This window comes from Setaria viridis, chromosome 2, assembly GCF_005286985.2.
Source record: "Setaria viridis chromosome 2, Setaria_viridis_v4.0, whole genome shotgun sequence".
NCBI lineage: Eukaryota > Viridiplantae > Streptophyta > Magnoliopsida > Poales > Poaceae > Setaria > Setaria viridis.
In genome coordinates, this window is record NC_048264.2 from 30,450,204 (window position 1) to 30,470,928 (window position 20,725).

General features: G+C 44.7%; 1 protein-coding gene and 1 pseudogene across 1 annotated transcript; both read left to right on the plus strand.

Annotated features, from left to right (window-relative positions):
- The first annotated feature begins 210 nt into the window (after window positions 1-210).
- Window positions 211-1,224, plus strand: LOC117842579 (uncharacterized). Its single transcript, XM_034723054.2, has 2 exons — window positions 211-662; window positions 766-1,224. The coding sequence occupies exons 1-2, from the start codon at window positions 316-318 to the stop codon at window positions 962-964; spliced, it is 546 nt and encodes a 181-aa protein (XP_034578945.1). The 5' UTR covers window positions 211-315; the 3' UTR covers window positions 965-1,224.
- Window positions 1,225-3,091: 1,867 nt separating this feature from the next.
- Window positions 3,092-20,216, plus strand: LOC117844251 (alanine aminotransferase 2-like; annotated as a pseudogene).
- The last annotated feature ends 509 nt before the right edge of the window (window positions 20,217-20,725 follow it).

A 20,725-nucleotide genomic window follows, 5' to 3' on the forward strand; every position in this document is an offset into this window, starting at 1 on the left:
AAAGCATCAGCTTTCTCCCAAACACAAAATCAATATACAGAAGCTACGTTCCAATGCATCGCTCTCAACTCTCGAATACCCAGCAGCACAAGTCCATCAACTATGGACCCACTGGCAGCCAGAGAACATTGGAGCGTAATCATATTGATCAAGGATACTTTGCACCCTCTTTGTGGACACCAAGCGTCTTTAAATACCCATCGCTCCTCTCCCCTTCACACAACTCCCCTCCACTGAAAACTTCAAAGAGGAGCGGTCAGTGGTCGCCTCGCCGCCACGCACCCACCCTCCTCCCCGGCGCTTCGCCACTCCGCCATGCTTCCGAGGCCAAGCCAGAGAAGCATCTTCCACCTCGGGGAGGAGGGTGGCTACGACCACCAAGGCGCCGACGATACTACTACTCGCCACCAGGAAGGGCGCCTAGACCATGGGCGGCACCGGCGAAAGCGAGACGCCGTCGACGACGCCGGCGTTGGGCTGCAGATCCTGGTCCAGCACCACCACCACACGCGGGCGCCGTCGCACTCGCACATCGTCCTGAAGCAGGTGGTCCTGCCGACGGCGGCGGCGCGGCACCGCCGTGGGCCGTGCGGCAGCTTCTTGAGGGCCTGCTCCCTCTGCCTGAGGGAGCTCAGCCCCAACAAGGACGTGTACATGTACAGGTGAGATTCTCAAACACAAAAGCTCTTGGAGATATATCTCTGAACTTACAAAATTACTTGTGTTGGCTTGTTGTCTAATCGTTGCATGCGTTGGCTTGTGCAGAGGTGACCAGGGATTCTGCAGCGAGGAGTGCCGGTGTCAGCAGATGTTGAGAGACGAGGCGAGGGAGCACGAGGCCATGATCAAGAAGGAGCGCGTGCGGCGAGGCTTGCCTCACCATCTCCGCCACGGGCCACGGCCGGCGCCGGTGGCGGCGGCGATCCGCGGCACGCCGAGGAGACCAGTCGCGGTAGCCTTCTAGCAGATAGGCTAGCATCCGGGGTCGATGCACAGAGAGATGGCCACTACTCTTTGTATACCGGTGATGGTGTGATATCGATCCTTGCTTACAGAGGGATGTTCTATGGAGAATACAGGGGAAAACCGCGAATTCTACAATGGTGAAGGCGAAAGAACTGCGTGTCTTGCTGTTTTTGTGTAATCTGAGATGTAAACTAAAGGCAATCAGGGAAAGATATGCAGAGAATCACATGAAAGTCAAAGTGACTGTTTTCAGTGTCAGTCGCAAGCCTATGCAGTTTCTATCACTGTTTATCTTGCTCTCGTCACGTTTCCGGTCTAAATCAAATGGAAAGAAGCGAAGAATATGTGAAAAGATGTATACATGTATCTGTGATCCCTATTCATATCGAACTCGTGGAACAATTGTGTGCACAAGTACTGATGAGTCACAGCGTGCCGGAGTTTGATGCCGAAACCCGAAAGGAAGTGGGGAGGGCGAGAGAATGATACCGTGGCATCTACCAGCTTGATGGGGGAGTCAATCGGCACCAAAATGGAATCTTCCATACGTGGGGCTGCAAAACGGTTACCAATTTCGAAGCAGCTGGAACAAGTCTATGAAACGGGAACCAAGGCACTAGCTTAAAGGATAGCGATTGCTCCTCGATGAATTTGATCACTCATATATAACCACTGTATCGTTGCATTTGGTTTTGTGTTAGCATTGCGTACTCGCATTTCCATAGATTTATTATAGGGACTAACGACGATATTCCTTTAGTAGTAGGCAATGCGTACGTCCGGAGCTAGGTGAATATGATGACTTCGTCAATCTTATAATCCGCAGACTCAATCTTTCGAATGTACTCGTAGAGTAGAGGTAGGATGCATCTTTGCATGTTCACACATGTGATTGCGCATATATGTGCATTCCGGGGAAAAATTAATACCAAGATGTAGGAATTTTAAGAATCCATTACCTCTATTTTTTTTTTGCATTAAAGGAACCACTGTACCAAGCAAAATACTACACATTAGGATTTTTTCTTTTTCATTTTTGGCACTCTTGCTTGGGCCAATAGCTGGGCCTGATCTAATACCTGACTACTTTTTTTTTAGGGCTAATACCTGACTACTTGCGCAGTAGGCTTTGCACATATGCCGAATGCCATGCGTTGACAAAAGCAGCGCTCTCATCGCAGCTTTCACGTACGAGCATTTCTACCGGTAATGGCGAAAAAAGAACGGAAGAACGATCACATCTGTCCCCATAGTGCTGTTGTATGAACGATATCTTCTGGATTGGTTTCTTAATGTCCTTTTTTTTTCTTGTGAAACGCTTTATCGCAATCGTGATGTTGGGAGACAACGCAGCACCTTAGCTGCAGCCTCGCACTCAGCGTCTTGCATACTGAAGCGTAACCTTTTTTTATATGCGACTCGTGCATTAGTCGTAGCACGGAAGATAGATATTGTGCTAATCATTGGTGAGGCCAAATCTTTTGGTAGATAGAGGGGGTATTTGAATACCATCCTAAAATTTAGCACCTGTCACATCGGATGTTTAGATACTAATTAGGAATATTAAACATAGGCTAATTATAAAACTAATTATACAGATAGAGTCTAATTCGCGAGACGAATTTATTAAACCTAAGTAGTCCATGATTTGATAATGTGATGCTACAGTAACCATTTGCTAATGATGAATTAATTAGGTTTAATAAATTCGTCTCGTGAATTAGCTCTGGATTCTACAATTAATTTTATAATTAGCTCATATTTAATCCTCTTAATTAACTTCCGAACATCTGACGTGACACTGCTTATAATATCAAACACCCTCATAGTATTGTAGTTGTGCAGAACGGCAGAAGCTAGTTTAGAAAAGAAGGCTGCTTTATTTATTTATACGCTGCCCCAGTCATTAGCTTGGCTTGTGGCCGTCGATCCAAATCCCAACAGAGGTTTCCAGCTATCGAACACAGACGATCGATGATGACCCGCAGTCTTCCCCCGCGGGTTCCCTCGCCCGGGTGGCAGGTGGGTGGGCCGACGGCCGGTTTTTCACCTGCGTACGTGCGTGCGTGCGGCGGCCTGCACAAGCGCAACACTCCAACGGCTCACCGCCCGCAAGTTGTGTCACATGTACGCCGGCGGCCAGGCCACCTCCCCAGACGGCCAGGCCGCACCAGGTTACCCGCGCGCCCAGCCCAACACGTCCGGCCGCCTCCCGCCCGTGCCGTGCCTCTGGCGTGCTTACACGGGGCCGAGGCCCCAGACTCCGAGCATTGTTCCGGCGCGGGACGTGGCGGCGCACCGCCCCAGCTGCCGCCAGGTGCCGAGGAACCAGAAAGCATGCCAGCTTCATCGGCCAGCGCTCCCCTCTCGCTGTGTCCATTCCTCCGCGCCTCCCACCGATTCGATCGCCAGCGTCGCCCCCTTTCGCGTCATCTCCTTGCCGCCGGGGCACGCCCGCCCTGCTCCACGTCGTCAGATATTTGAGATGTGCCACGATCTATTTATGATGAGTGATTGACTGAATGATTTGACGCTTTACCAGTTGAGCAATATTTTATATTTGCTTGATTATGCTAAAAGCTAACTGGAGGTGTTGTGTTGAGTGCGTTGTGTTGTTGTGTGTGTAAACATATCTTGTGTGTTATGTCTTTTGACTTGTGACGTGTAGTTGTTGGATACGATCTGGTGATCGATGGCATGAGGTGAAGGTTAAGCGAAAGGTTCATGCCGATGTACGAGGGCTGTGAAGGGTGGACACGAGTAGGTTTGGACTGAGGGATCCGAGGAATCCGGGCGAAGTAATGGATGATCCACATGGTGCATGGACGAGGAAGAGTACACGGATGGGATGGAGACGGCGTCGGTTGAGTCAAGCGTGACGAAGGCGAGACGAGTAGGCTGCTCGGGAGTGGGAGCGAAAGACTTAGAGGCGTCGAAGGCTCGGCGGAGGCCGGACATGCGTCGACATCGATGAGTCACGTCTTGTGGGGCGTGCAAGAGGGTTTGACCTCAAAACTAGGGGTGAATCACGTCTTGCAGAGCGTACGAGAGGGTTTGACCTCAAAAGCAGGGGTGAGTCACATCTGTGGGGTGTGCAAGAGGGTTTGATCGGTTTGATCTTAAAACCGAGGGTGAATCACGCCTGCGGGATGTGCAAGAGTTTTGACTGGTTTGACCTCAAAACCGGAGGCGAGTCCGGTGTGGTCGGACAACATCGAGTCCGAGGACGCATGTCACCATCGCGAAACTTGTGTCGAGGCAAAGCGGAGTCGTGAAGGCGCCGGGTCCGTTCGATGTACCGATAAAAAGTTGGACGGTCTTATGTTATAGGTTATTTGAGTTGTACATTTTGATCATTTTCCAGATGCCTATATATATACAAGAAGTGGTTGTTGGGGTAGCTATATCTCTTAGGCTCTTTGTTGGTGGGTTTCTTATTTTGTTGGTTTGGGCCTTTGAAAGGAGAGAGGGAGAGAGATGAGAGGATCTTTGATTTGATCATTTTGCCATCTTAGCTTTGATTGTATTTAAGAGTGGCTTGTAACCGAACGTGGTGGAATAATCTAAAGATCAATTTCGTGCTCACTTGTTCCATCCTCTTAAGATCTGAAATTTATCTTTTTCATGATTTTCGAAGGTATTTTTGGAGATTTTTCATTCAACATGTTTGAGCCAAATCCTATGAGATTTGGGGGGAGGGGGTTTTGTTGATAGGATCCTTGTGAGCAATTTTGCTGCGATCCCTCCTCAAATCCCTCACAAATTGGGCCCAACTTTGGATTTCCCCGAAATTCCCCTTCTCTTGTGTTCTTGACTAAAATCATGAAATTCTAGGTGAAGTCTTGATCTATTTATGGGATTTTTTGGCAAAGACTCACTCGATCTGGGCGAACCTTTGGCTAGAATTTCACAAAGTTTGGACGTCATTTGATTGAGTTTTCGTTTTTCTTTGGATCTTGACCCGCACAGTCAAAACAGGAAGTTCCGGTTTCCAAACAGAAAGTTCCGGTTTTGCACCTTGCTCTTATTGGGAGATCTTTAGGGAATGGACTCTTGATGGTCTTGGAAAGCTATGGTCCAAATCTCATGAATTTTGGAGTTCGTTTGGTCGAGTTTTGGTATTTTTCTTGGAGCTCCCATAGGCTGTCTTGGAAAAATCAAAGGTTCTGATTTTGAGAAGAGGAAGCTCCAATTTTAGAAGATTCCCCTCCGGTTTTGGGAATATCCCTCTCCGGTTTTGGTTCCGGAGATTCTAATTTTTCTCTGATACTTGTATTTCCTTTTTAGCTCTTTCTGTGTTTGCTTCCGCTTTATATCAAGGGATTTCTAGTATTGTTTCTTGGTCCAATAGCATCTCATTGGCTATATGGATATGGCAATTCTAGAAGAGAGGTGTGTATGGTGACTTTTGGAATATAGGTCGAATTCCTTTGTTTAAGAAGAGAATTTTGATCGGCTCCCATTCACCCCCCTCTGGTCGCCCGTCCCGGTCCTTCAATTGGTATCAGAGCTTGGTTAAGGATCATACCACCTTAATCGGCTTTGTAATCCACGGGACGACAAGGTAAAGGGCAATTTTGCTTGCCGGTTTGGTTTGCATGATTTGAGCTTGCTTTCAACTAATCCTAACCGGTGCTTGAGCTATGGTATCAATCTCTTGTTCTATTAGTTTTTTGTTCTTAGGTGGTGCAGTTGCATCCAAGGATGACCACAAGTGGAGATAGAAGCATGATTAGCTGAATAAGGATGATGAAGCGATGGTATTGATGCATCCTTTGATAGAAGAGGTACATCAAGAAGATGATCTCTGACGCAAGCTTCACAAGATGAGTAGAGGTAAACTCTCCAAAGGTATGATCGATTTGTTCACTCGCCTTTGTGCTCATGGCGAGATGATTGTTGAGATTAAGAAGGATTTGGACATGTCTAGACTTAATAATGTGAATGCTTCAACTTGATGCAAGTCTAGCTTACCTTTATCATGCAAATCTTGTGATGTTTTGGGCATTGAAATTGAGAAACTAAATAGAGATGTTTTTCTTGGTGACAAACAACTTAAGTCTCGTAGAAGTTAATTTATGATCTCTCAATTGATATTGATGAATTGAACTTTTCTCTTGATTGCTTGAAATCTGAAAATGAAATGTTGAAATGCGATGCCTCTATGCCATAAAAAAAAAGTGCTGCTTTGAATAATGATCTTGATAAGACTAGAAGTAAAATTGCTTTGTTGAAGGCAAACGCTTCTTTACCATATGTTTCTTGTGGGTCTTTGTTTGCTAAAATTAATAAACTAAAATTGACTCACTCCACATGTGTAGATCAACTTGAGCATGCTAGGACTGAAATTTGTGAAATGAAGTCTATGCCTTGTTCCATGTGCTCTCTGATTCTTGATGATGATGCTTGCCTTACTTCTTGTGGTAATCATGATATCGTGCTTGATGTGAATAATGATGTTTGTTCATGCGGTCTTATTTGCACATCATGCATTGAATTGGAAAGTGAAGTTTTGGCTTTGAAGAAAATTCGTGATGATATGAGTGCCAAGTTGGTTGAGCACAATGAGATGATTGCCAAACTTTAAAAGGAAATTGAACTCATGCGTACCACATATGCTAAGTGCATTGAAAAGGAGATGGATAATTTGAGAAATGCTCCATGTGGTACTTGTGATCGCCTCAAATTTAAAAAGGAGGTTTTGGTCAAAGGTGTAAGAGTCTTTGTGCTAAGTCTTTTGATTCTCGCAATTTTTATCACTCCGATGTTGGTGTTTCCAAAATTGCTTCATCTCAACTGGAGTTGGTTTCTTCTGTTGAGTGTGAGTCTTTGGACGGTAGTACTTGTGCTAGTGCTTTGGATAGCTCTTCTATAGTTACTCCTAAGCTTGTTGCTTCTTCCAGTACTGCCCAAGATAATTCAAATGGCAAGGGTGCTTCTCACATTTTTGGAACTCATACTCCCAAAGTAAAGTTTCATTGCACCTTTTGTAAGAAACATGGGCATACTATTGAGTTTTGCTTTTGCCGTGTCAAGCACGAGCGACTTGTGCGTGCCAAAGCTGGAATGAGAATGGTGATTTGTCCTCTCGGACCGTGCCTCCAAATAGGCTTTCGTACTATTGCTCTTATTGTGAGAAATATGGGCATCAAGAAAGCTTTTTCTATCGTCGTGCAAGACAAATGCAGCGAGCTCGTGCTTCTAGACCTTTGGTTGTTCATAGCCCTTCACATGATATGAACACTTGTGAGCCTAGTAAGAAGTCACATTGCATTGATGGGTTTTATGACTCCTTTTCTGGTGAGTTAGGTCATGCTCGCGGACATGCTTCTAGTTCTCCTTGTGTTGGTCCGCAACATATTTCTCATGATGCTTATATTGATTCTTCTCTTAAGACCTCGGGAGATCATTGCCTTTTTGCTAGTGGTAGCACTCGTTCTTCTTCTCGATTTGCTCCTTTGAGGCATGCTTCCAAGGGTGTTTCAAATTATCTCATTTGAACCAGTATTTGAATCATGCTAACCCACATGATAAGTTGAGTGCTTTTACCCGTGTGACTAAGTTTTGGATTCCCAAGTATATGCTTGCTAACCCTTGGGATCCAAGACTCGGTCTTCTTTGTCCTCTCATGAGTAGGTACGGGGATGCGGGTGGAGAACATGAGCTTGAAGGGACTTGATCTTTTGCTTGAGGTGATCAAGACTTGATGGTTCTTCACACCATTTCGATGGCCCTCAAGAGGCCTTTGTACACTTTGTATAGTGAGTTTTTTCTTTCTTGTATACTACTCACTTGTGGATCTTTTGCATGCTTTATACTTGCATCATAATGTGAATTTACTATGGTAGGCTAGCCACCTTTTCATGTGTAACATACCAAAAAATGCACCAAGTTAAATCACTCGCTTAAAAATCATTTTCAAAATCTTTTCACCATGAGCTCCCAAACCCCGTCTTCCCGGCGATTCCGCCGTCCCGGCACCAAAGCCGACCACCGTCCATTTTCCTTCTTTTTCACCCGCGCGTTGTGCCACGTTGCCGACCCGACCACTTCCGTGAATATCCACCGACCACCGTCTATCCTTTTCCCTTTTTCCTCTCCGCAAGTCACGCTGGTTGCCAGATAGAAAACTGCCGCGCGTGCCCATGACCGTTCCCGCAACCGCCGCCGTATCTCTCTTTTCTTCTTCTCCTTTTCCATCATTTTCCCTCCCTTATTCTCCCTTTTGTTTCTCTTCCTTTTTCCCTACACTTTTTTCCCTTCCTTTTTCCCCTGCCGCGCGCCTGCCTCCTTTTTTCCTGGACGCGCGCCTATTTCTTCTCCCTGTCGCACCTGGCTCTTGGCCCTGCTCCCCCTGGGCCTATGCCTGGCCGTGCCAGTACTCCGTGGTGGGCACCAGCCTATCCTGCGCGCAAGCTCTAGCCCCTCCCCTCGCACACACGCGCGTCCGCACCGCCTGGCCTCAGCACCGGTCCCGCACCCGCACGCCTCCCTAGCACGCACGCGCCCGCTCCCGCGGCCTGGCTCTTAGCCCAGGCCGCGCTCTCCTGCCCGGCCTCGCTTCCCGCACGACGCGACGCCGCTGCGCTAGGCCCCTGGTTCACGGTCACCATGCCCCCGCACCTAGCTCCCACGCGCCAGCGCGCGTCCTAGCACCGCGCCCCACACGCCGCTGCCTCCAGTGCCACCGCACCCTCACCTTCCCAGCACGCCGCGCCAGTGCCCACGCCTACCCGCGCAATGCCGCGCCGCACGCCGCCGCTCACTATGCCCGTGCGGTGATAACACCCCGGCCACATCATCCACTCGCACCGCCGCTCGAGCACGCCACCACGTCCCTATTTGCCTCACCGCGCGAGCCTGACCCTGCCACGCCACGCCGCGCAACTCCACCCCGCCACACCACTGTCATGTGCGCCTCTAGTGCCCAAGCATCCTGGCCGCCATTAACTCCGCCCGTTCCTATGCGCCGCCCGTCACAGCCCCCTCCTCCTCGCCTCCAGCCTATAAAGGAGCCCCCTCCACCCTCCACTCCACCACCAAGCTTTCCCGGCCAACTCCCCCTCGCTCCATGCTTCCAGCGTCGCTCCCGCCGTCTCTCGCCCGCCGCCGCAGAGCCCCCTCCTTAAGCCCGAGGTAAGGAGAGGAATCGAACCCCCTCGACCTCCTCTCCATTTTCCCCCACTTCCTGGCCGTCGCCATGCCCCGGCGCCGCCTCTCCCCAATCGACCGTCCCCCTCCTGTTCCTCGAGAGATGTTTCTATCTTGAGGAAGAAGAAAAGGCCATTTTGCATTTTTACACATCCATTTTTTCCTTTTTGCATCCAGACCCTCCCACCTCTCTCTTTCTCTTTTTCATCAGAGACCCTTCCACTTCCAAAAATATTTACAAAGAGGTCCCTGACTCCTTACTAAAAAGCCCCTGCTCCTCTGTTTAGCCCCTAAAACCACAGTTACCTTATCATTTTATGCGCCAAATCCCCTCCAATGAACCCCAAATTCAACCATGCCATTCTCAAATATATTCCGCTGAGTCATCTACAAAATCCCTGAAAATACTCCTCATTTCCTATTTTAGTTCACTCCCTCTCTTCGAGCTCAACGGGTAAAACTTTATTTTTCTTTTATTAATTGTGAGCTCGATTGTGTGTGCCGTAGATCGTGGAGTGCTCGAGGAAGAGCCCGAAGAGGAGTTTGAAGTCCAGTACCGCGAGCCAGAGCCCGAAGACCTACACCGCGAGCAGGAACTCTCGGCTGACTTTGAGGATGGCAAGTCCAATCTCATCCTTTGATGCATATTTATCCTAGTTTTCAAACACAACCTATTGGCCTGTTTTATAAAATTGCATATTGTTTTACTTCTAAAACACGGTTGGATAGCCACCCATTGATTGTTATGCTTATTCCTTGATGTCCTATAATTATCTCTAAATATGATTTGCTCTATTTGGATGATATTACTGCTAGAATGCTTAGTACCTTGTTACTCAATTTAATCATGACTAAAATGTGTTTTATCAAAGAATAAAAGTGTGAGTGTTTTTAAATGAGAAAGATGGGTTTTCGGGAAATAAAGTAAAGAAAATGCTTAGATGAGATGGATTGGTGTTTCTTGTGTGAAATGCCAAGTTGGGCTCCTACCTTTGTGGTTGAGTAGGTTGGGAGAAATCCATCTTGTCATGGTTAAGGACCGAGTTGATGTGCCATCTTGCCTAACCCAATTTATCGTGCAACCACTCGAATGTTTTATGCGGCAACGGCTTAGTATAAATTCTACTAACTAGTCTGGCTAGGAGAGCTAGTGAGCAACGGGAGACCATGGAGAAGAGTAAGAACTGTGTGACTTATATCCCGGTTGAGACCTCGTTGGTAGGTCATTAACCCCTTGGTTGCTTCTGTGTTGGCTAGTCAAGCTTAGCTAAGGTGGGTAATGGCTTTGATAGGATCTGCACCGACACTAAGGTGATTGTGCTGTGGTACCGTACTTGTGGGTAAAGTGTACACCTCTGCAGAGTTAAAACCTATCCGGGTAGCCGTGTCCACGGCATTGGATAAGTTATGGCTCGGACACATGACTAGTGTTTGGGAGATGGATGATTTTTATGGTGTGTGTTGGATTTTGGAAGTGTTCGGCAGTTGCACTGTGACCTACTACGGACGAGGAGTCCGGTAGCATTAAAACTTGGATCCTTCGTGTAGGATCAACCCTATTTATTGATTCGGTTACTAAAGAAATACTTTGCGAAAACCCTTTCGAAAATGAACCCTTGCATGTGTTGAAAATCTAGCTTTATTGCAAATAAACCTTAGCCTTATCCTTAATATATCCTGTGCGTATTCTTGATTGTTACCCCCTCTGTGGATGAGGTTGGACTTGTTGAGTACTTTTGTACTCACCCTTGTTTTGTTTCTTCAGAGGAAAATCCAGACTTCGTCGCTGAGGATTTCGAGTAGGAGGTCGCTTCCGCACCCAACGCTGCCTGTGGTGTTGGCCTTTGCAGAATGCTTCCACTATCGCTTAGTTTCGATTGCAGCCCAGAGTCCGACTGGACTGCAACTTGGATCTGTATTGTTGTTTGTTTACTTCTCCTTTGGATGTGGCTTGCCCACCCGCTCCTTCGGGAGTAGTACGGTTTGTGAACCATCTGATGAATAAATATGTTATCAGCCCCTTGGGACTAATATTTGTATCACATTTAGTCTCTGCTTAAGTAGGGACGCTTCATCATGTTAGCTTGTCTGATTCTCATATATATCTTGTCTTGCTAGCTTTGTTATATATCTTGGTGGATGATCCACGTGAACATCGTGTTACGCTTTAACTTAGGCTTCATATTGGGTATTGGCACGTTGTTCATTTGGTATCATTTTAGCTTAGTATCTTTGTATGATCATTTGTACCTTGTTGACATGTTTGCTAGCCTAAGCTTTTATTCGTAATTGTTAAATCATGTTACAATATTTTAATTCCTCTTGTTAGTATTATCATTGCATTGTGTGGCATGAATTGAGCTTTATCATGTTTTTAGGCTTGTCTTGTCTTTGGGTTGCATTTTTGCTCATTTCTTGGATTTTCTCTTCCTTTTGATTGGTGTTGGAGCTTTTCTTTTGCCCATTCTTTTCCTAGTTTTTCTTTTCTAGGTGTCTCTATTTAAGGGGGAGTTTTGCTTCATTCGAGAGGGAGTTTGGACCAAGCCTTACTTTAGTTTTTGATAGCTTCTTTTTGATCTTTGAATTGGTATCACATTTGAGTTTTCAATTGGATTTCATCTTCTTCAAGTGATATCAATTTTTTATCCTTCAATTGGTATCCCCTCTATGGTACTCAATTAGGATCCTTGGCAGTTCTTCATTAGCTTTAGAGCTTTTCCTTGATTGGTTTCAAAAATTGGTTTGAGCCTCCTGAGCTTTCTTGATTTTGAGCTAAACCCTATCTCTTTTAGCATTGCATTTGTATATGTATCATATTGCACCTTGTACACTTTGCACTAGATGAGCTTCTCCTATATATCCTGAGCATTTCCTTATTTTATTTGTGAACTAGTGCATCAGTTGGTGATTGTGTAGCAATGAGCAGCATATGCTCTTGATGATATTTTCATATAACCATATTGAGCAAACTGCTTTCTGAATGAAATGCTAATCTTAAACTATGAATTCTAAAATGCTTATCACCCATAAGTAGCTATTTGTTATGCATTGCTCTTGTCTTGAATGCTAGCTTCATGTTTAGCTTATTCCTGGAATTCATGTTCTTTTCAATTGGGTCATTGATCTAGGTATCATTGCAAATGTTTAGCCCATAATGCACCCAAGCGGGAGCATGGATTTTTTGTGCCACAAAGGCACTTCATGTAACTTGGTTAAAGATGAATGAAAGATTTTTGTGCTTAATAATCAGAAAAATTAAGTAATTCACCAAGGTTTTGTGCTTAATGTTGATATCTTGCTTGCTTAGTTATTACAAGATGTCTACCAAAATAAGTAGGCACTTGGTTTCAACAAGCCTTAAACATGACTTATGATGCATATGTGGGTGTTTGTAATGATCTCTTGTTGAAACTGTATCTTCCATGTATGAGCTTTTATGGACTAATTTACTTCTTACTTGAGTGGTTCATGACTAGTTGCTTGCTCATGTGGTGATACTTTTACAAACTGCTAAAACTTGACCACTTGCTTTGTCTTTTGTTTATATCATAATATCCTCTTGATGGTGATGCAATTGCTCTTTATGATCTACCTGCTTGTGCATTATCTCACTTGTAGCCTTTGTAAGTGTTTTGTGATATATTTGAGAAGCTTGGTAGGTTGTACACCCCATGGCATGCATTTTGTTCTCTCATGGGAATCTTGATGTTTGCATTTAAAGGGGAGTCTTGCATTTAATGGGGAGTTTTTCTTTTGAGGGGGAGCATCCATTCTTTTGCTCTTGCATGCATTTTATTGTGGCATGTTTTCAAGGGGGTGCATGTGTTCAGGGGGAGTTTGTGAGATTCATGCTCTCTTTTGCTCTTTTGCCGGTTGTGTTGAGCTTTTACCTTTTTCTTGAGGAACCGACGTTTGGTTTGAGTTTTCGATTGTCACATGATTGGTGTTGAGCCCTTTCTGCCTCTCTTGAGGGATCATGTGTTTTCAATTTTTCACATGATTGATGTTGAGCCCTTTCTACCTCTTCTTGAGGAATCATGTGTTCTTGTCTCAATTGTGTCGAGCTGTTGCCCATGTCTTTGGGGACTGAGATTTTTCCAAGTTGATTTGGCCTTTGTGATGCTTCTCATGCCAAGTGCCTTTGATCTTTACTTTTATGTGGCTTTCGATCACTTGGATGAGAGTTTTGCCTAATTGGTTCTACAACATGGCTTTTATGGTTCTTCTCATCTCAAGTGACTTTGATCTTAGCTTTTACTTGGCTTTTGATCACCTGGATGAGATTTTCGGCTTTTGCTTCTCAAACCATTTCTTGTGCTTGAATGTTGTCACCACACTCATCAAGGGGGAGATTGAGAAATCAAGTTGATACAAACCTTGATTTGATTGTGATGAGCATTTGACAATTTTTGAATTGCCTTTGATAGTTTTTGGGATTCATGAAGTTCTTGTGTCTTTTGCTTGACTCTTCGGTTGTGTTGTGCCTTTGTTTCTTCTTTGGGAACCGAGAGTTTTTTGTTTGAAGCTTGCATGATCCCATCTCATCTCAAGTGGACGTGTTTGATTTTACTTGGCTTTTAGGCATTTGAATGAGTTCTCTTTTACTTTCAAATCATCTTTTGTCAATGCACTTATCAAGGGGGAGATTGAGAGACCAAGTTGAGATGTGCCTTGGTCTATTTGTGATGAGTGATTGACTGGATGATTTGAGGCTTTACCGGTTGAGTCAATATTTCATATGTGCTTGATTATGCTAACGGCTAACCGGAGGTGTTGTGTTGAGTGCGTCATGTTGTTGTGTGTGTAAACATATCTTGTGTGTTGTGTCTCTTAGCTTGTGATGTGCAGGTGTTGGATGCGACATGACAGTCGACGACATGAGGTGAAGGTCAAGCAAAAGGTTCATGCCGATGTACTAGGGCTGTGAAGGATGGACACGAGTAGGCTTGGACCGAGGGACTCGAGGAGTTCGGGCGGAGTCATGGGTGATCCACATGGTACATGAAAGAGCAAGAGTACACGCACGGGATGGAGACAGCGACGGTCGAGTCAAGCGGGACGAAGGTGAGTCGAGTAGGCGGCCCGAGAGTAGGAGCAAAATACTTGGAGGCGTCCAAGATTTGGCGGAGGCCGGATACACGTTGACATCGGTGAGTCACACCTTGCAGAGCGTGCAAGAGTGTTTGACTGGTTTGACCTCAAAACCGGGGGTGAATCATGCCTTGGGAGGCGTGTGAGAGGATTTGATCAGTTTGACCTCAAAACTGGGGGTGAGTCATGCCTGCGGGGTGTGGAAGAGGGTTTGACCGTTTGGCCTTAAAACAGGGGGTGAATCACGCCTGCGGGGTGTGCAAGAGGGTTTGACTGGTTTCACCTCACAACCGGGGGGCGAGTTCGGTGCGGCCGGACAGCATCGAGTCGGAGGACGCGTGTCACCGTTGCGAAGCTTGCGTCGAGGCGAAGCGGAGTCGTGAAGGCGCCGGGTCTGTTCGATGTACCAATAAAAAGTTGGATGGTTTTACCCTTATGGGGTATTTGAGTTGTATGCTTCATGTAAGGGTATTTTGGTCATTTTCTGGATGCCTATATACATGAGGAGTGGCCATTGGGACAGCTGTATCTCTTAGGCTCTGTGGTGGTGGGCTTCTCATTTTGTTGGTGAGGGTCTTCGAAAGGAGAGAGGGAGAGAGATGAGAGGATCTTTGATTTGATCTTTTTGCCATCTTAGTTTTGATGATGCTTAAGAGTGGCTTGTAACCGAACATGGTGGAGTAATCCAAAGATCAATTTCGTGCTCACTTGTTCCATCCTCTCAAGATATGAAATTTATCTTTTTGGTGATTTTGAAAGGTATTTTTGGAGATTTTTTGTTCTTTGTGTTTGAGCACAAATCCCGTGAGATTTGTTGGGGGGAGGGTTGTTGCTAGGATCCTTGTGAGCAATTTTTCTATGATCCCTCCTCAAATCCCACTAATTTGTCCCAGATTTGGATTTCCTCAAAATTCCCCTTCTCTTATGTTCTTGACCAAAATCATGTAATTCGAGGTGAAGTTTTGATTTTTTTTGAAAAGTCTTTTGGGCAAAGACTCACTCCATCGGGGCGAACCTTTGTCTAGAATTTCATGAAGTTTGGATATCATTTGATTAAGTTTCTTTTTTTTCTTTGGATCTTGACCCGTGCAGTCAAACAGGAAGTTCCGGTTTCCAAATCAGGAAGTTTCGATTTTTGCAACTTGCTCTTTTTGGGAGATCTCTAGGGAATGCTTTTGATGGTCTTGAAAAGCTATGGTCCAAATCTCATGAATTTTGGAGTTTGTTTGGTCGAGTTTTGGTATTTTTCTTAGACCTCCTACAGGCTGTCTAGGTAAAATTAGAAGTTTTGGTTTTGAGAAGAGGAAGCTCAAGTTTTGGAAGATTTCCCTCCGATTTTGAGAATATTTCCCTCCGGTTTTGGTTTCACAGTTTCCTTTTTTCTTTGATGTTTTTGTTTCCTTTTTAGCTCTTTCATTGTTTGCTTCCGCTTTATGTTAAGGGCTTCCTAGTATTCTTTCAATAGCATCTCATTTGGCTACGTAGATCTGACAATTCTAGAAAAGAGGTGTGTTGGTGATTTTTGGGATATAGGCCGAATTCCTTGTTCAATAAAAAAAATTATGATCTGCTATCGTCAGTCCCGATCCTTCAGTCGTACAACAACACGCCGTCCATCACTGCCGAGACCATCAACCCCAAGGTGATCATCATGAGGCTCCCTCAACCTTTTGGCACATCCTTGCCGTCATTTTTCTCAAGAAACCATATGTGCAACCGTGTGGGTACTGCTTCCGATTTAACTGCGAAGCTATTGTGGTGACTCAATACCTGCCCGTTCTTTGTTTGAAGGTCAAGATCTTCAACTATGAACCTTGTGGGGAGATCGTCAGGCACGCCGAGGTAACGTTCCCACCGGATGACCTTCTTCACTGCCGTGCTAACAAATAACAATCCAGATCAAGCATCCTTAATGATATGCTTCTTTTCCGATTTTTCCCCGTTGGCTTTGGTTAGTGTCATAAATGATGAAAATCAAGTTCTTTGACCTATACGTTGGCAGTTATTTTATTTTTTTTGAGATCTGGCTGCTGGTGCTCTAGTTTAAACTGTGCTGTAGTTATTTTTAGTAAGGAATCTTGGATTTCAGATATTTAGATCTTAACATATCGGTGCTTTATGGAGAATGCAAACATATACTGGTTAAAAGTTCAAAATATTTACTTCTTTAGGCTGTGTGTACCTAATTGATTAATAAAATCTTCCCTTATCAAAGAAAAAGTTCAAAATATTGTCTTCTTATCTGTCATTCAGCGGCTACAGCTGGAGATGGATGAAAACCCAGATTCTCTCCCTTTCCCAGAGGTGAAACTCCTGCTCTGCAAGTGCCGTGTAACAGTTTATAACCTTGATCAGTCTTTGTGAGCCTTTAGGTGTTGTCCAACAGATAATACACTGCAACCTTGGGAACCCCCAGGTTCTTGGTCAGCGGCCGGTAACCTTTTTTCGCGAGGTTAACATCGCTACCCTCCCCCAAAAAATTTTGGATGCAAGGAATTTACTGTTTTCATGCATCATAACTCAAAATTTTGGCTTCAGGTTCTTTCTCCGTGTGACAATCCAGCCCTCCTTGACAAAGACGAAGCTCGTTCCTTATTCAGGTTGCCAACTCTGTCTAGTAAATTCTCTTTCATTTATGTCGAGCTTCGTGAATTGATCATGCCATAAAAGTACTAACTCAAATGAACTTGGGAGTAACTAATGCATTTTTTTTCTCACTTCTGACAGCAAAGCCGGTAAGAAATACTTTTGATTTGACAGAAAATTTACTGATACTGTTCCAATCTACTGCTACAGTCCATGTTTGATAAGAAGAGCCCGTAGCATCATCAACTCAAATCCTGGTAAAGAGACCGGTGGATATACTAATAGTCGGGCAATCTACTGGAATTAGCATTTTCAGTTGGCATCAATGAATCCATCTGCATTAATCACAACTTGAAGGATCAGCAAGCTACCCTTGTTTTACTTGGTGTTGTACAGTTAATTCCCGGCGAGTGTATTTTTACTTTGAATATTATATGTTACATTATTGACACTTGTTTTGCACGGAATCAAAAGTCTACGTCAAGCAGTTGCAGATGGGATATCTGCAAGAGATGGTTACCCATCGAAGCCTGATGACATCTTTCTGACAGATGGAGCGAGCGCAGCAGTAACACTCTGCATTTCAGATCATGCATGCAGAGATGCAAATGATACTGACCTTTGAAATAAATTGCAATTTGAGTATCTTAAACTGGACTGTTTATTACGTCTTTCTGGCCTTTTCAGGTTAACATGATGATGCAAATACTCATAAGGTCTCATGAAGATGGAATTTTGTGCCCTCTACCTGAATATCCCTTATACTCGGCTTCCATTATACTTCATGGTGGAACAATGGTATCTTTCTAGAGTAAAGAAAAATTGTGAAGCAGCATTTGCAATTAACAGAACCCTGCTTAAAATGTTCATGGCTTAATATAAACTTTCACTCAGATTTATTGCATTTTTCTTGTTACCAGTTTTTGCTTCTTAAATTAGAAGATAGGGGTTGGGGCCTTGAGATTTATTATAGGCTTGAAGTAACTAAGAACAGAACTGAATCTAGGTGCCTTGCAATCTTACTGAAGATAGGGGTTGGGGCCTTGAGATTTTTGAAGTCAAGAGGTGTTTGGAGGTGGCTCGCTGCTGGCTTGACTGTTAGAGCTATGTTGGTCATAAATCCCGGCAATCGGACAGGTATGGGCGTATGGCACGAGAGTTTCTTGTATCTTTTAGAGGTTGCACTACCTTATGCATTAAGTCAAAGCAACAATAATTAGAAGATACTTTGTAGGGCTGTTCCTATCAAAGCATGTAATGTGCTAAAATCAGATAATTACCAGAGTTTCTATTCAACAACCCCATCCTTCGTTGCAGGTGCTGTCCATCACCAACCAAGAGGAGATAGTGGAATTTTGTCGGAAAGAAGGTCTGGTTATACTTGCTGATGAGGGTAGCACTGTGTGGCAATATAAACCTTTTGCTTTGTCAAATCACATTCACTGTGTGTTAAGGAACGTTTTTTCCTGCAAATGAATTACCAAAGCATATTTACAGGTATACCAAGAGAATGTCTATGTTGAGAACAAAAATTCTTTCAAGAAAGGGGCAAGATCACTTGGGTACGACGAAAAGGACCTTTCCATAGTATAATTTCATTCAGTTTCAATGGGTATGTCTTCCTTTAGGCACTGGTCTTCCTTTAGTAGCAGATAATTACCAGAGTTTCTATTCAACACCATCATCCTTGCGAGGTCCATCTCTAGGCACTGCTAGTAAATTTTTGGCTATCCTCTCATCTTCTGAAGTTGGCAGGATTCTATGGGGAAAGTGGAAGAAGAGGAGGCTACATGGAGATAACTGGTTTTGAGGATGAAGTGAAGGGTGAGATTTACAAGGTGGCTTCTGTCACTATTTGCCCCAACATAGCTGGCCAAATTCTTACTAGCCTTGTGATAGATCCGCCTAAGGTCTCAAATTTAAATTAAATCCCCACCATATTCCCCACATCCAAGTACATGCGTTTTACTAAATTTACCCTGTGCCATGAATGCAGCTAGGAGATGATTCTTTCGAGTCATTTGAGGCTGAGAAGGAAAAAATCCATTCATCTTTCTTGAAGCGCGCCAAGGTATGTGCATCCTTCATACACATCGACCTCGCACAGGATACCTTGCTTGGCTGTCTCTTCGTGTTCGTGACAATGGCAGGATCCTCACTTGCCTGTGCAACTGCAGACCCTGGAGAAGGCTTTCAGCAGCCTGGAGGGAGTGAGCTGCAACAAGATAGAGGGCGCCCTGTACATCTTCCCACGGCTCCACCTGCCCTCGCTCGCCATCAAGGCCGCCGAGGGCGAGGGTGTCTCGCCTGATGTTTTCTACACTCACCGCCTGCTTGACGCCACCGGGATCGCCGTCGTGCCTGGCTCCGGGTTCCACCAAGTCAGTCAGCCTCCTACCAGATGATCTCACCTTTGCCTATGTTCCTTACATGGTATTGCAGTAGCCTCAAAATGTGGGTTTTCCGAATGTACATGGGCTTGCCAGTTGTCAATACCGACATACCGTCCACTTTGCACTGAGATTTACAAGATAGGATGGTCCCAAAGAATCTTAGGATGGGAGGAACATAGGAGGGACGGATTGATAACCCAATATGCGCATATCATATATATTATGTTTTGCTCTTGCTCGGTTATCTTATTGTCTGACCTTTCTGCGATGCAATAACAAGGTCTCTGGTACGATCCATATCCGGTGCGCAATCCTGCCGGACGAGGACAAGATCGCGGCGATGATCCCACGACTCAAGGCGTTCCATGAGTCGTTCATGAACGAGTTCCGGGGATCTGAGCCGTACATGAACGATCTCCGCCGCTGAGGATATCGACGCTTGTCACGGGTCAACCGAGTGGTGTGAATCTGAAGGTATGGCATGCATGTGTGAGCTTAGTACAACAAGGGCAGCTAGAGTGGCTTGCTTTCAGTGTTCTTGCTTTCAGTTTTGAGTTGTGCCCATTTGTACCCACTTGTGCTGTACGACTGGGTACCCGTTGCTTGTCTAAACTGGTGAAAGTTTCAGCTGTCAGTAGTTCAGGACCATGTATAATACGGTGTATGTGTAAAATCCTAATAGCACCAGGCTTTACGTGACTTGTATGCCTTCTTGCGCGTCGACCAAGCTGTAGGTCTTTTGAATGCCGAACATTGCGGACCTCGAAGCCTCGGCTTAATAGAACACCTCAACTCCACCTCAAGCTTGGAATGGCACATTGACCATGGCTGGCACTGGCACCAATGCTCACCTGTTGGTTTGCTGAGACACGCTCCATGGGGGTATGTTTGGTCCTATCACATCGAATGTTTAGATACTAATTAGGAGTATTAAATATAGACTAATTACAAAACCAATTGCACAGATGGAGGCTAATTCGCGAGACGAATCTATTAAGCCTAATTAGTCCATAATTAGCTCATGTATAGTCCTCCTCATTAGTATCTAAACATTGGACTAAATTTTAGTTCGTGGAACCAAACACCCCCTATGTTTCTTCTATACTGTGTTCCCTGAAATGCAAAGTGTTACTGGAGCTCATCCAAAAGGATTAATAGTTCGGAGAGAAAACAAATCCCATTAATAAGCTCCAGGTCCCTAAGCCTGAATTTAAATAATAAGGAAGTCTCAAATATGCCATGTAATTAAATCTAGAAGTTTATAGGCTACAATCATGGGCAATTCACATAGTATTATTCCCCAACTTCAAACTTGGTCGAGAAACAGAACCATGGTCACTTGGCCAGGACATTCTAGGAGAAACAAGTTACGAATCAATCCAGATGTTTTTATATGTACATAGCTAAAAGCTAACATCAAGAAACTAATTGATAGTAGGCCATATACTAAGTTTCTTGATGCTTATTTATTTCTTTATGAACATGAACATCTGCAGGGGCCTAACTCGGAATTCTCAATAACTCGCCGGTTGCGCTGT

Excerpts from the sequence above, each read along its gene's own strand:
- LOC117842579 (XM_034723054.2), top strand. The coding sequence starts at position 316 with ATGCTTCCGAGGCCAAGCCAGAGAAGCATCTTCCACCTCGGGGAGGAG. Across the intron at positions 663-765 it reads AAGGACGTGTACATGTACAG|AGGTGACCAGGGATTCTGCA; the intron begins GTGAGATTCTCA and ends TGGCTTGTGCAG.